We start from the raw sequence: 14,521 nt of genomic DNA on the forward strand, positions 1-14,521 counted from the left end.
ACTGGGAGACAAGGGAGTGGGGAGCCTGTGGACTGTCCAGATTGGGGGTTTTATGTCCATGATTACAAGTCTAGTCCTTGATTTTTAGAAAATAAGACATCCATATGATAGGAGAAGAAATGCAATGATAGTATAAATCAGACTGTCCATCCTAGCCAGGCCTTAGGAGCCCAAGGCAGGAGGATAATGGTCTGGGATCTGTGGATGGGTCTGCTGTGTGACCTTGCCCTAGTCACTTGACCTTTCTGGGCTTCAGTATTTTCACATACAGCATGGTCATGGTATATCTTGATGATGCCATCTCATGAGTTATTGGAATCAAACAAGAGAACAAAGTCTTTGTAAAGTTAAAAAGGCTCTAGTCCTGTATAACTTGATCCCTAACCAAGTTGCATAAAGCAGTAGACCAATAGGAGCAATAAACATCCGGTGAGCTTGGACCGGGTGCATGCCCTGTGTTCATGTGTTCATGTGCGTTTCACGTGGGCCTCACTGGGGAGACACTGGCACCATTATCACTTCCGTGAACTAACAGATGAGGTCATAAGACACAGAGAAGTTAAATAACTTACCCCAGGTCACACGGAGAGGCGGGGTGGGCCGGACTCTGAATTCTAGCAGATTGTCTCCAGGGGGATGCACTGGGAGCTTGCACTGGGACCTTGAGGGCCTGTAGCCCAGATCTCCAAGCTCCCAGCCCAGCCTCCAACCCCCCCGCCCCACCCTTGGCTTCCTCGGGGAAGATAACCACAAGTCTGTCCAGTGAAAACAGACCCATCACTATCTCTTCCCTGCAGAGGCGTCAACCCCTGCCAACTGCGGAGAGATGGCGGGGTCTCCACACAGCCTGATGTTTACCCCCTCCAGGAGCCAAGGGTTCCAGTGGGGATGCTGGAGCCCTGCCAGGCCTGGGAAGGAGGGGGAGAAGCCAGGGAGCGTGGGCTCCTCTGGGTTCTGCAGAGCGGGCACGTGCAGGGGAACTTCCCAGTCCACGATGGGCCTCCCTCACTGCACAGTGAGTGGGTCTTGAAAAAACATAGCCTCCTGTCCCTGCTTTCTCAAGGAACTCTCTTCAGAACAGGCTAGTGCTTTCCATGCCCTCCTCAGGAAGAAGAGCAGGAAGGGCAGTCAGCGCCCCCTCCCCTGGGTCCCTCCTTGAGGACTGGGTGGCCAGGCCAGAAGCCCGGGGCCAGGGGCTCTGCTTGCCTGATGTGATTCCATTCAGTGGAGTCTACGGAGTTGGGCCAACGGAGAAGGGCAGACGAGGGCTGCGGGGCTTCCTCTCCGAGAATCCCTCAGGAGCCTTTTCAAATGGCCTGGGGCAGTGAAAGAAAGGTGAAAACAGGTACAAGAGGCATTATTAAAAGAACTAAGGCCTTTGTCCTGGGCGGGAAGCATGTGCACCATCGAATATGTAAAGGTCTGCCCAGAACAGGCTAGTTCAAGGTGGCCTCGGTGGGGTGCAGGGAGGAATGATGGGGAAGAGTGCAAGGAACCATGCAGACATCTCCAAAGAAGGAGAAAGAACTCCCTTGGGAGCAGTGAGCTCTCCATCACGGCAGGGGTTCAGGCAGAGAGAGGAGACCCTCTTGGCAGGGACCTTGTCAAGTGGGGGTGTGCGCCCAGGGAGGGAGACAACTCAGGGATCATGAAAGCCTGCCAAGCCCTCTGGGAGCCTGTGGCCTTATGAAGAGAGAGGGGAGGACGTGGATGGAAATGGCCTGGCATCTTCTATGCAGGCGTGCAGCATCTTCTATTCTGGCCTTTCCCACCTTCACCCTGGACCTCAGTTGTCCCTCTTGTTCTGTCTTGGCCCTAGCTCCCTGTGACGCCAGGCCTCGCTATTACTTTTTCTTCCTGTAATAGCCACCGGCCCTGCACCCTGCCCTTCTGTGCCCTGCTCATTGCTGGGTGACACTACTGGTTAATGGGTCAGGTGACTCATTCTGGGGCTTTCTCAAGTGACATGATGCCACTGCCTGGGTGCAAACCTCCTTCCCCTGGAACAGTGGTCTCAAGTGTAAATGGGCATCAGAATGAGCTGCAGGCCTTACAAAACAACAATGACAAAGCAGACTGCTGGGTTCTACCGGAGTTACTCTCTCAGTAGGCCTGTACTGGTGTCCAAGAATTTGTATTTGTAATACATTCCCAGGTATTGCTGATGCTGTAGGACCAGGGACTGCACTTGGAGAACCTCTGTTCTACGAGACCTATAATGCCGAGGGCATGGGTCCAAGGCTCTGGGTTCAGACAAACCCATGATGGAATTCCCCCGTTTATGAGCTGTGTGACCATCGGTAATCTACCCAACATCTCTGTACTTCTGTTACCTCTTCTGGATACTGGTGATGGTGCCACTTTCAGAGAGTCATTGGGAGGATTGAAGATGCTGATTTATAGAAACAGCTTCGTGTCTGGGATATGCTAAGTATGCAGAAGCTCCATCAATGTTAGCAGTTCTCATGATCAGAAGAAGATGAGGGCTATTTTAGACACTCCACGCCTCCCTCTGTAGGACAGTGGTGTCAGAGCAAAGGCACATATCCTCCTCCCGTCGTGCCTCTGTGTAGGGCCAATCCCATTGTTATTCCTTACCATCTGCTCCATGCTGGAAGGGTGGGGATTCATTATCAGTATGGCCATCCTTCAAACCTTGGGTTTGTGTCAGAGGCCAGCCACACATTCTGAATGACTGGCTTTCAGCGTGACTCTGCAGGATCCGGCCTGATAGAAACCAGATTGTGTGTAGGACACAGGAGTGGGGTCATCTGAGTTCTCCTGTCATGTTTCTGTTGGAGCCCCGAGGCCCCCATTGTCTCATCATCACTCAGATCCTGTGGTCTTTGGCCTGATTGTTATAAGGATAGAAGGGCAAGCTTACATCTCTGGCTGCAGGGTCTCAGAATTAAAGGAGCAAATCTAGGAGTGGCGTCAGAGGGACTCTTGAATGTTTGAAGAGGGAGACCCGCTGGGAAATAGATCCCGGGTTCCACCTTGTGGGACACCAATCCTGAAGTGGGTTCCTTGCAGGAGTAGCTTGAGAAGTACTCTACCCACAGGGCCCTGCAGTGAAATACACTTGTGAGTTGCTCCATTAACAATTGCCTGCCTAGAGCTCCAGGGTGCTCACTAGCATATGTAAGCTTCCCAAAAGTCCTACAGTGGAGACGCATAGGTAAAGCTGTTGAACATACTCTAGTCTGTTCCCATCAATTAATTTTGGGAAACTAGTTCTAGGAATTTATGGTTTTTCAAGGGCCTTCATAAGCAGTATCTCACCTGAGTTTTTAAATAATCCTTAGAAGTAAATATGTTCATCCCCATTTTACTAAGAGGAGGCTGAGATGCAGAGAGATTTATAACTCACTGCAGGTCACGGGGTATTTAAAATACTATCTACAGTTGCATGATCTGAGAAACAATTCGTGCATTTGATAGAAGTTTGTTTGTAGTGGCAGCAATCATTAAAATGGAACACAACCAAAAAACAAGCAAAAAAGGGGGAAGAAAGACCCCACTAACTGGGCATGACACCTATGATTTGTAAAAACCCTTTCAGTGAAGTATATTTATTTTACTTTTGACCTTGGACTCACCTTATGGTTACGATATTACTACACAGAGACAGGACAACACAGGTGAAGTATGTCAATTCTGCAGCCACTGCTTCAATCCAGGCAGTGTCACTTACTAGCTCTGTGACCTTGAGCAAGTTATTCAACTTTTCTGTGCCTGGTTTCCCCTCCGTGAAATGTAATTTTTACACCTGTAGCACAAGGTTACTATGATGATTCAATGAGATATTACGTGCAGACCTCTCAAAATGGCCCATAACCCAGAAGACACACTTCAGAAAGTGTTAGCTATTTGCGGCTACTATTACTTTTGTTAATAATAAGAATACTATGTAAAGTCCCCGTGTCTTGAGGACCCGCAGAGAGGGTGTTTAGATTGGAGCCCGTAGGTCTAAGACTTAACCTGGCCTGCTCACTGAGCAGCTGTGCAACTTTGTACAGCTCGCTTAACCTCTCTGTGCCTCGGCGTACTCTTCGGAAAATGGGATCACGCCCGCCATCTAGCTTAGGTCACAGAGTGGTTCTAAGAAAAACCACCTGGGTAACCGCTGTGGAAGTGCTTTGACAAACATAAAACTAGGTCATCACGAGTTCTCCGTGTCCACATCTGACTGGAGCATGCGCAGGGAGGAGGGCGCCGGCCGGGAAGAACGGCTCTGCTGGTTGTGTCCTAGGACCTGAGAAATGCCCAGAAGTGCCGAGGCCGTTTCATCAACCGCAACAGTTCCGTGGGCCTGCACAGTCATTAGCGGTGCCGAGAGAGTTTTCCTTTGCTAAACAATGGCGCCCTCATTCTGGGATTTCCCGGGTTGTCCTTGTTGACTTTGGAATAGAGGGTGATTGTGTCCGCACTGTGTCGGCCGGTGCATCTCAGACATCTGTTTCCTCCTGTTTACCCTCATTCATGTGTACCAGACCCACAGTGCCAGCCCCGAGCCTCACCCTTGTGACATTCATCACAGGTACCCTCTCCTGAGGGGGGGTGGGGGGCTTCAGAGGGTGTGTGTGTGTGTGTGTGTGTGGCAATCTCCTGTGAAATCAGGCTGCCTGACAAAAGTGGAATCAATTTACCTGCTGCTTTTGTTCCAAGGGAAAAGCCTCCAGAGCCCCCATTGGGGAATAATATTTAACCCACTTTAAGGACATTTGTGTTCCTTTCATCTCTCAATTATGAAAAGCAGTGGCATTTCCTACGGCACCAGTTTATTAGGGAGGTGCTGAGTTCCTCAACAGTGCCCGGGACGTGTAGACCACAGCCCCTTGGGAAAGACGCTGCCTCTTAAATTGCTAACTTTAATCCCTGGTGACCAGAACTGGCCCAGAATGAAAGGGCTGATCCCACGGGGAAAATAAAATAAACAAAACCAAACCACCCTCTCCCCCCACCAAACCACAGCCACCGAAAACAAAACAAACTAACGCAACCCAGTGAGAGTTCGAGGACGACTCCAATCCAGAGCGGGTCTCTGAATCATTCGGTCGCAAAGCCAGAACAGAAGACAAAAATTAGAAACCACTGAACTTCCTTAAGTGCTCTGACAATAGCTATCCATATTTCTGTGCCCATAGTTCTGTGGCGGAATTTTTTAAGACTTTTTTTTAAATTTTTTAAATTTTTACTTTGAACAGTTTTATTTCCCCTCACATGAACCCCTAGCCCAACTGCGGGGGCCGGATAGGCCTAAATGGGTCTTTAAGCTACCTCCGAAAACGTCTGCAGTCCCCACGTCCTGACACCTCACTGGGGTCAGAGCAGGAGATGCAGCCCTCAGAGGACAGGAGGAAGAGGGAGGAGAGAGGGCTGGCAACATGGAGGCCCTTCAAACGGGGGGTCAGAGGTCACCCAAAGATTGCACAATTTCCACCCTTATCTGCTTCACTGAAGTAGTGAGAGGGGAGGGGCTGGAGGAGGAGCCCCTGGGCCTGAGATGTTGAATAGAGCAAATAAATACCAGGGGTACCTGGCAACCCCGGGATCTGAGGGGGAAGCAGACCTGCTCTTCCAAACTGTGTCCTAGGCCGCCTGGGACCATTCTGGCTGCTTTGGATGTCAAAAGCCTCTTTCCCAAGAGCTTTACAGTTGGTCTTTGATTATTCATTCATTCTTCCTGAAATTTAGTGCTTGCCCTAAGCTCCTTCTATGTTTGGCAGTGTTTGGGAGGCTGAAGGGAAAAACAACACATAATCCTCACTCTCCAAAAGCTCTTCTTCTAGTAGGATTTAAAAGGAAATGTCCAGGGGCGCCTGAGTGGCTCAGTGGGTTAAGCCTCTGCCTTCGGCTCAGGTCATGATCCCAGGGTCCTGGGATCCAGCCCCGCATCGGGCTCTCTGCTCCGTGGGGAGCCTGCTTCCTCCTCTCTCTCTGCCTGCCTCTATGCCTACTTGTGATCTCTGTCTGCCAAATAAATAAATAAAATCTTTAAAAAAAAAAAAAAAAAAAGGAAATGTCCAGTATCTAGATCCCCAGCAAGCAGCCGAATCCCGAGATGCTATGGTGCCCTGTTTCCAGCCTCCAACTCAGTTGGGTTTCTTTTCAGTGCATTCCACACAGGGCAGCAGAAGTGTTCTATAGAAGGGCCCCGGATTTTCCTGGACAATTATGGGGGCAGGGGGGCTGGATGAACGTTAAGCCCCCTATAGTCCTGACCTTCTGAATATATTCATTCCATCTGATAATACCAACAATAAGCCCAGCACTGTTCTGAGTGTACAAAGATGAATAAGACGGAGTACCCGTTCCTAAGCAACTTACAATCCAGTGGTAATAATACTCCTATCAACACGAACACAGCAGCCAGTGAGTGTATCGAACCCCAACTGTGGAAGGAGATGGAGGATTCCAAAGGCTGGAGAGAAGGCAGAAACAAAGAGCTGGGGACCCCAGAGGAGAGGAGAATATGTTCTCAAAGGGGAGGGTTCGAAGACAAGTTCACCAACTAAGTTACTTTTGCTCTGGATCCTGACAGACCTACATGATATCATTTGGCAGACAAAGGAAGGAGAAGCATTTCCATGCTTTTTTCCATGCACACCTGAGCAAAGGTGTGCAAGGCAGAGTGAGCAGCCCACGGGGACACAGGGAAGAGCCATGGGAGACACTGCCCCGCTCAGACCCTGACGCCCCCAGCACTGAAAGGAAGAAAGTGAATTGTGGGAGGAGCCAGAAAGCGACAAATTAAACCCTGTTCAGGGAACCCACTACAGGCAAGATGCCTGTACATAATTCTTTATCTCACAAAAAAACAAAAGGCGTGGGGGAGGGAGAGAAATCCTTTGCTAACCCAGCCCAGCCCACCCCCTTCTAGGGACGTATTCATTCATTTGTGGGCTTGTCAGTGTGACATTGTGTCTGCCCTCCTGAAAGCCATACATCTTACTTTCAAACCCTCCCATCGCCTTGGACCCCCCGCAGACCCCAATGTTCCCGGTGACCTTTTGGCAGGGGGCTCCGTCCCCTCCAAGGCTGGTGGAGGGGGAGAGGGCACCTCTTGGGGGCTCACCCTCCTGGTCCCCAGCTTTCTGCTCCAGGAAGGATTAGTGCTTTTTGTAAATTTGACTCTCCATTCCTAAAAAGCCTGCCAGCTGTGTACCTTCCACGAGTCTTTTATTTTTATGTCTTCCTCCAGATCCAAGATCTCCAGGCCCTCCCAGAAAGGGAAGGAGACTTCAAAGAAGCCTTAAGCCACTTGCCAAAATGTCTGTTTGCAGAGTGTCTTCATCCTTTCGGGGATGGCATTTCGGAGACTGCCTTTCCTGTGTGTAGTATGACAATACCATGGACACAACAGAGGTAGGGGGCAGGCAGGCCGACCCCAGGGATGCTCCCGTTGGGCGGTCCTGGAGCTGATCGGATAGAGCCAGACACTCTCCCTGGGGAAAATCACTTTTCTTTGCGTTGCTTTGATGAGTAATTGAAAGGTGCCCTGTGCCATGCTTAATAAATAGCGGCAAATAGGACTAGGATTTTCCTTTGACAGGCAATGCTAAACTCTTCTGTGCTATTTTACTATTCAGGCCCTGTTATGCGGGGGAAAAAATAATGCACTCCCTATGTTAAAAGCTATTCGCTTCTTTCCTACCTCTGGGGTGGCCCACGGCTCTTGGTTCCTCCTTTGTCATCCTTGCGCCATGTAAAAGCCTACATCTGTCCTGTGTGGGTGGAAAGGCCTCAGCCCACGTTCTATGGGCAGTCTAGAGAGCCCATTTTGTCTGATATTCCCCGGGCTGGCCCCCGCAGTGTCTGAACTTTTCCCCATTAGTCACTGCTTTGGCTGAGCAAGTGGAAGACCCCTGTTAAGCTGGAATACGTTATCTGGGAAACACATTAAGCCATTAACAGCTGGACACAAATTAGTTTATCAGACAGGGGCCGGACTTGCAGAATGTAGGAGGGAAAAGGGACTTTACAGATGATCATTTTAGAGGTGAGGGAAAAGAGGTCTGCAAATAGCAGGTTAGGGGAATGGGGCTGCCAGGCCTGAAACCCTGCTTTCTGGTCTGAACCTCTTCCTCGTCTCCAGCTTTCATTCAGGAGATACCATAGGCCTCCCCTGGCTGCGGAGGTACTGGGAATTCAGAGAAGACTAGGAATAGGGAAGACAGACATGGAAGGAAGCAAGGGCTGAGCGATGTGGGTCGCATCCCTTGGATGCTGGGGATGAGAAGGTCTGGAACAGGACACTATCAGCAAAGAGCAGATCTAGTGTCTGGTGGGGGGGAGGGTGGTCAGTGCCACCAAGGATTACACAATACTGGAATTTAGGGCCCTACCTTGTGGCTACCATGAGAGTTCAAGAGAGGTCACGACCAGGGAGCTGAGCTAACCTTGGGGTCAGCACTGAAGAGGCAGGTGCAAGGGATGGTCCAGAAAGCCAGGAGCTGAAAAAGGAGGCCCACCATGAGGTGGAAGAAGACCACGCATTCAGGGCAGACCTTCACAAGCATTGCTCCCACCACTGTGTCCCATGTGGCCAACATGGGCTGATCTCTTTCCCTTAATTCACATCAAAGGACTTGGTGGAAGATCACAGAACTAGGGGGAAGGAGAAGAAAGGTGCTGGGAGAGGCAGCCTGGGACAGGATGAAGAGCTCTCCAAGATGTAGGAGGTTTTAAGGAGGTGCTTCTGTTTCTGAAAATCGGCACGGTCCTGACACCTGCTTGGGTGAACTCAAAGCCATGTCCCCCGGGAGTCACCCGCTGCATCAGCGGATGGCTGGTGACGTTGGTGTCCTTTTCTTTACACCTCTCCTTATCCAGGTCCTCATCCTCTATCTCCTGCATGGTTTCAACAGCCTTCTAACGGGTCTCCCTCTCTCCAGCCTCCACCTTTCCAAACTCGCCTTCTTGCTGTTCCTAAAGAGGTCCTGCGAAAATGGGGAGTCAGTCAAATCATTCCCCTGGTTTATAAGGATGAAGGGTAAGATCACCTTCACAACCCCATTTCCTGCCCCTTGGTCTCCTCCTGACCACACAGCACCTGCCATGCGTTTTCCTTCATGGGCTGTCCCGCCTTCTGGGATGCTCTCCTCCTCTTGCCAAATCTGCCTTCATCCTTCCAGATGCAGGTAAGTGCCACTTCTGTGAAGCTATTCCATGCTTCCCAGTCTTGGTTATAGCTTTTATTCTTTAGGGCCCAGCTGTACACCCTACAACCCTCCTTTGTAGCACCTGTCAATTTGCACTGCAATGGTGGGTGTATGTGTCCGTCATTCAATAGACCGTATGTGCGTGTGATAGGGGGTCCTTCCTGATTCTCAATTCCCAGCACAGTGCTGGGTACATGCACAGGGTAGATGCTCAAAGAATGTTTGCTCAATGAGTCGGTATACCTATGGTCTGAAGCGTATAAGATCTGAAAGTCAAGGCCAAGGATTCATTCTTTTTATTGAAAGAATGACCCAACCCCTGCTTCTGCCTTGCACCATGAGTGGGATTTTCCATCTTTGACCAGCAAAGATTTTGACTGGAAGCTAATTGCTCTTTCAGTGGCTTTCTGGGGATGTCTAGTTTTTTCATGTTTTGGGGTATCCTAAAGAATATGATAAACCTATAGATGCTTCCCCAGAAAATGCACAAATGCCCAGTCTCACAGTATTTCATACAATCAGGAGGTTTCTGGACTGCACGTCCTCCCACCCAGCTCCAAGACCCCTGGCTTAACACAGCTGTCATAGACAACTTGTGTTTTGCTCTCTTGGCTGATAAGATTGGTCCAGCTTTATTTTCAGAGAAAAAAAAATAGTTATTTTAAAATCTTGTTTTCCAAATATAGGAATACATTATAATATGGATACGCTTTCTCACATTACATATGCTACCCCCCCTTCTGTGTTTCCCTAGGATGTCCCCCTTCCCTTTAAGCAGCAAATATGCCTGCCTATGTTGCACTCGCCAGAAAGATGCATGGAGATGCACATAGCACAGTCTTTTGCAGTCCTCAGTCTCTGTCAGGGCCCAGACAGGATGTGGGATATGCTGTCCTGGTCTGGCTCTATCCTTTTGCAGAGGAAGCTGCAGGAACTTAGGACATTGTCAACAGACTTTCATTTGGGAAACATCTACTGAGCTCCCACTCTGTGCCACGCACTGTTCTAGGCACTTGGGGATGCAATAGGGGAACAAAACAGACAAGGCCCCTGCTTTCATGGAATTTATAGCCCAGTGGGACAAGGCAGACAATAAACAAGAATATAAGTTAACTACATTCACACAGTGAACAGGACAAAGGAAAGACAACAGAATATGCAAAGGGGAAGGTCGCTACATGAGAAGTCAAAAGGCCTTTTGAGGAGGTGACATGAGAATTGAGGCACAGGCAGGTCTAGGAGAATCAGAGATCCAGGGAGAGACACCATCAGGTGCCAAGGTCCTGAGGTGGAAAGGATTTCAATGTGTTAGAGAAAAAGAAAGACCACCACCTCTACCACCCCACCACCGCTGCTGGAGCACAGTAGGCAAAAGGAAGACGGTGGGGCATGAAGTCCTAAGCCATGAAAAGAGTTGGGATTTTTCATCTGTGAAGGGAAAACAAATCGCGAGAGATTTAGGCAGGGTAACATTTTGATCTAACTGGCATGTTTGGAAGATCACTTTTAAAAGGTTTGGATCCGTATTACCACCTCCCCTTACTCTGAAGAGTTTTGACTACTGAAATGATGTGTAATAAACCAATTCCATGAATTCTCCTCAGGGCTCTTTACTAGCAGGGGACAGCCAGGTATTAATCCTAAATTGTCACCACCGCAGGGATTAGACAAGCCCTGAGGTCTGGGTAGGCCATGCCCTCTTGCCTTGATTCCTGAGCCTTTTCAGGCTACTGAAAGTCTCTGGGGACCCTGCCAAGGCTTGGCCTGGGAGGTGAGGAGGTGCTTAGCCCCCTACAATGTCAGAGGAAGACACAAGGTAGAGGGGGCAGGCCTGAGAAAGAGCCTGTGGCAGGTGAGGCAGGCAGAAGAGGAAACAAAGGCCACACAGTCTCTTCCCCTAGTCTGCCTCCCCTGTCACCGCCTGCCCCCTCCTCTGCGTCCCCCCCCCCCCCACCTCAGGCCCAGGGCCACGGATGTCCTCTCTGTGGCAGCGGCCAGGTGTGTTTGAAAACACTCAAGCCCCGTCCTTGTCCTTCACGTAGCAGGAAATAAATGTGGCTGGGGAGTTGCGGTGGCTGGGGCAGGGTGTGGGCGACCGGGTGTGTGCGATGGGGTGGACGTGGTGGGGACGGTGCCTCCATCCTACAGTCACAGTTTCAGTCACAGCTGGGGGGGGGGGGGTGACCCCGGAGGGCTTACTGTCGGACAACTTGGGTGAGTTCGGTGCTGAGAGCAAATGCACATGGAGCCGGGCACGCGTTGGGAGGGGTGCGGTCCGTGTCCGGGCTGAGGACCCGCGAGTCACAGACTGCAGCCCACTGCTCCCCCGCATCGAACCTCTTCGTTTGTGCCGAAGGCTGCCCGGCTACTGGCGCCCTCCCCGAAAGAGTTAAGGACCTCCTCCCCTTCCACCCATCTTGCCCCTAAGCCCGCACCCGCCACCGCGGGGGGCTAACCCGCCCACCCGAGCGGAGGGGCCTCGCGGAGCGGCCCGCGGGCCGGCGAGGGGGGCGGGGAGCCCCGCGGCCCCGACTCCCGCCCCCTCCCCGCCGCGGCCCCAGCGGCCTCCGCGCTGCAAGGCGCGGGCGTTCGGACGCAGGGGGAGTTGTTTGATTTGGCGGAGGCGAGGAGGCTGGCGGGGAGAGAGCGGGGGAGGCACGGGAGCCGGGCAGCGTGGGGGCCGGGCGCCGGGCTCCGGGCACCGTCCCCCCCCCCCCCACACCAAAACCGCCGCGCGCGCGCGGCAGCGGCCAGGGCGGGGGCGAGGTGGCCGAGGGCGCCGGGGATGCCCGAGGGTCCGGGGCGGAGACGACGACCGGTCCGGACTGCCCGACCTGCCTGGCGCGGGCAGGTGCTTCGGCCCCCTCCTCCTTTTTCTCCTTTCCTCCCCCCCTTCCCTCTCTGCCCTGAAGTAAGATGAGCGTGATGCTGTGGCGCTGGGAACAGAATAACACCACCATGAAGCTGGTAAGGTGGACTGCAGACCCCCTCACTCCCGGGGGTCACTGTCCCACTTTTTATCCCCCACCCCTCTCCCCATCCTCTTTGAGAATTGTCTCCCGCGATGAAAAGCCCCTGAAATGCATTTTGTACGTGGTGTTTCCCCGTATTCTTCTGAAGAGAGATTTCAGGCTTGTTTTAAACCAGGAAAAGTCCATGTGTGTATGTGTGTGTGAGTGATTGAAGGAGGGTGGGAATGCGCTGCAGTTTCTCCCGGTCCCTTCCACCTACTAATTCCTGGGGATCTCCTGGGTTGCACATGCTGGGGATTGTGTCCTGCCAGTAGGTCTGCGCCCTCACCACCGTCCCGGGTCAACGTGGTCTGTACACCCGCCCGCATTGTGTTGGGATAGTTGGGGAGACACTCCGGTGCTAGTGCTGATCTCTGTTGCCGTTTGGCTTGTTTGGGGGAGAGAAAAAACAAACAACAACAACAAAAAAAAAAAACCTGAGGCTAGCTTGAATGCGCGTGGATTCCGTTCCCCCGCCTCTCACAATAGCTTAGTTTTCTTCCTAGCATGCAAGAATCTTCTTGGTTGCAGGTACTTTTCCCCTCCTCCGTTTTCAAAAATAACCGCTCCTCGCTCCTGGGAGGGCTTAGGAGAGCAAGCAGTGTTTTCCTCTCTGCCCCGGGAAGCCTGACTTGTTTCTCCAGCCCAAGGAGAAAATGTAATCAGAAGGCTCTTCTCTGGGTTTTGCTTTTGTGATTTGTTTCTTATCTGGTGGTTTCAAGTAGACCCTAATTCCCCACTGAAGTCAGCCAGAGGTCTGGCCAAGTTAGTTTCCCCCTTGGATGTCAGCTTCCTCCAGAGCAAAATGGGGCAGGTTCTCACCATGTGTTGCTGATGTAGGGATAAGAGACCATATTTGAGATTTTCCTGGCACATAATAAGAGCTCAGTAAGGACTGGGTATCATTAATAAGCCGGAATTCATACTGATTGTGCTCTTGAAAGATGCTACCAAAAAAGTCACAGCCGCTGCGTGTACTAACAAGATGTGAAAATACCTCAACTGGTTCTTCATATAATGAGCTTATTTGTTCGAAAAACGGCACCTTGCTTTTCCTACTTCTTGAGTTATGTTTGGCCTGTCTAACTTCAAACTACTATTTTACGGTTTCTTTTAATGTGCTGTAACATTAGCAGACGTTATGCACCTTTGCTGTACTATGTGGGGACCGTAGTTGCCTAATCCTTTCCTGGAATCTTTCTCCAACCAGACTGTTGTGGGAGAGCCCTGAGTTTCACACATTTTCTCTCCAAGCTACACCTGAGACGCCACTTGAGAATGTAGCACAGGGAAAGGTGGGTCCTGGTGTGGACCGGCTAGGGTCCAGCTGCAAGACCTAGATGCTGCTAAGGGAAAAAAAAAAAAAAAAGAGAGAGAAAAGAAAAGAAAAGAAAAAGAATGACTTGGCAGGTAGGGAAAACGTGGAGCATCCCAGAGGACAGGTCTTCATGGCAGGTGGCTGTGGTAAGGGCTGGGATGTCCTCATTGCTTCAACATAGCTGCCTTTTTACCCCATGGAAGGAGCATTTCCCACTGTGGGTCAAAGGTCATCCTTTATTGGGTCGTCTGGTTCTTTAGACCTGGGTCTCACTTTTCAAATGAACTGTGAGGACCACCCAAGGGTAGCTGTGGTCCTCCAGAGGACTCACCTACCGGTGTGGGGGAGGTGCCACAGGAGCTCCAAGAACCAGAAAGCACTGGAGAGGCTGCAGTGGCTGGGTTTGTGGCCGCCCCCCACCCCCACCCCACCCCTGCCCTCAGACCCCAGGCAGGAATGGTGATGACAACTATTACACACTCACATAGCCTTGGCTATCCTCAAGCACAGGCCTCAGCTTTTCTGCAGAATCCTGGAAAGCATTGGGCACACCATTAGTTGAAACATTGTTAGTTTGTTTTTTGTCTGGTCACCGACTGACTGGGTGACTTACCAGTATCCGTCATTTGGTACTTACTGGGTGCAGAGCCCAGTGGTGGTTGGGAGGCTGTGCTCCTCAGGTAAGGCTTTGCTCTCTGATGATCCTTGGTTTGAATTCTAGGCTGGTCATTTGCTAATGTTCGAATCAGTTTTCCTCTTTCCCAAGTTGTGAAAAGATAAGATGAGATGAGACTACAGAAACAGGATCCAGCAGAGTCTGAAACATGGGTGTCTGGACTGGGAACAGTTGTTGTTTGATGATGATGACGATGATGATGATTTTCTCTCCTTTGTGCTGTTGGGTGAATGGTTCAGTCTTCTGATGAGCTTGGGGAAGATAAACCTTTCTTACCTTTGAATTATGAGCGGCCCTCAGGAGAAAGGAGCTCTCTGGGAACATCCTGGAAGTCAATTGCTTGTGAATAACT

General features: G+C 51.0%; 1 protein-coding gene across 12 annotated transcripts in view; it reads left to right on the top strand.

The window, feature by feature from the left end:
* NAV2 (neuron navigator 2) overlaps positions 1-14,521 on the top strand; it is a 712,574-nt gene that overhangs the window by 374,921 nt on the left and 323,132 nt on the right. The window contains exon 1 of one of the 12 annotated variants that reach the window (XM_082747352.1): positions 11,917-12,131. The exons of the other annotated variants lie outside the window; for them this stretch is intronic. Coding sequence (XP_082603478.1) covers positions 12,081-12,131 — 51 coding nt within the window. The 5' untranslated portion in view covers positions 11,917-12,080. Of the gene's footprint in view, positions 1-11,916; positions 12,132-14,521 lie in introns of those variants that run through there. 12 annotated transcript variants of the gene reach the window in all.

This window comes from Mustela nivalis, assembly GCF_964662115.1.
Source record: "Mustela nivalis genome assembly, chromosome: 9".
Classification (NCBI taxonomy): domain Eukaryota; kingdom Metazoa; phylum Chordata; class Mammalia; order Carnivora; family Mustelidae; genus Mustela; species Mustela nivalis.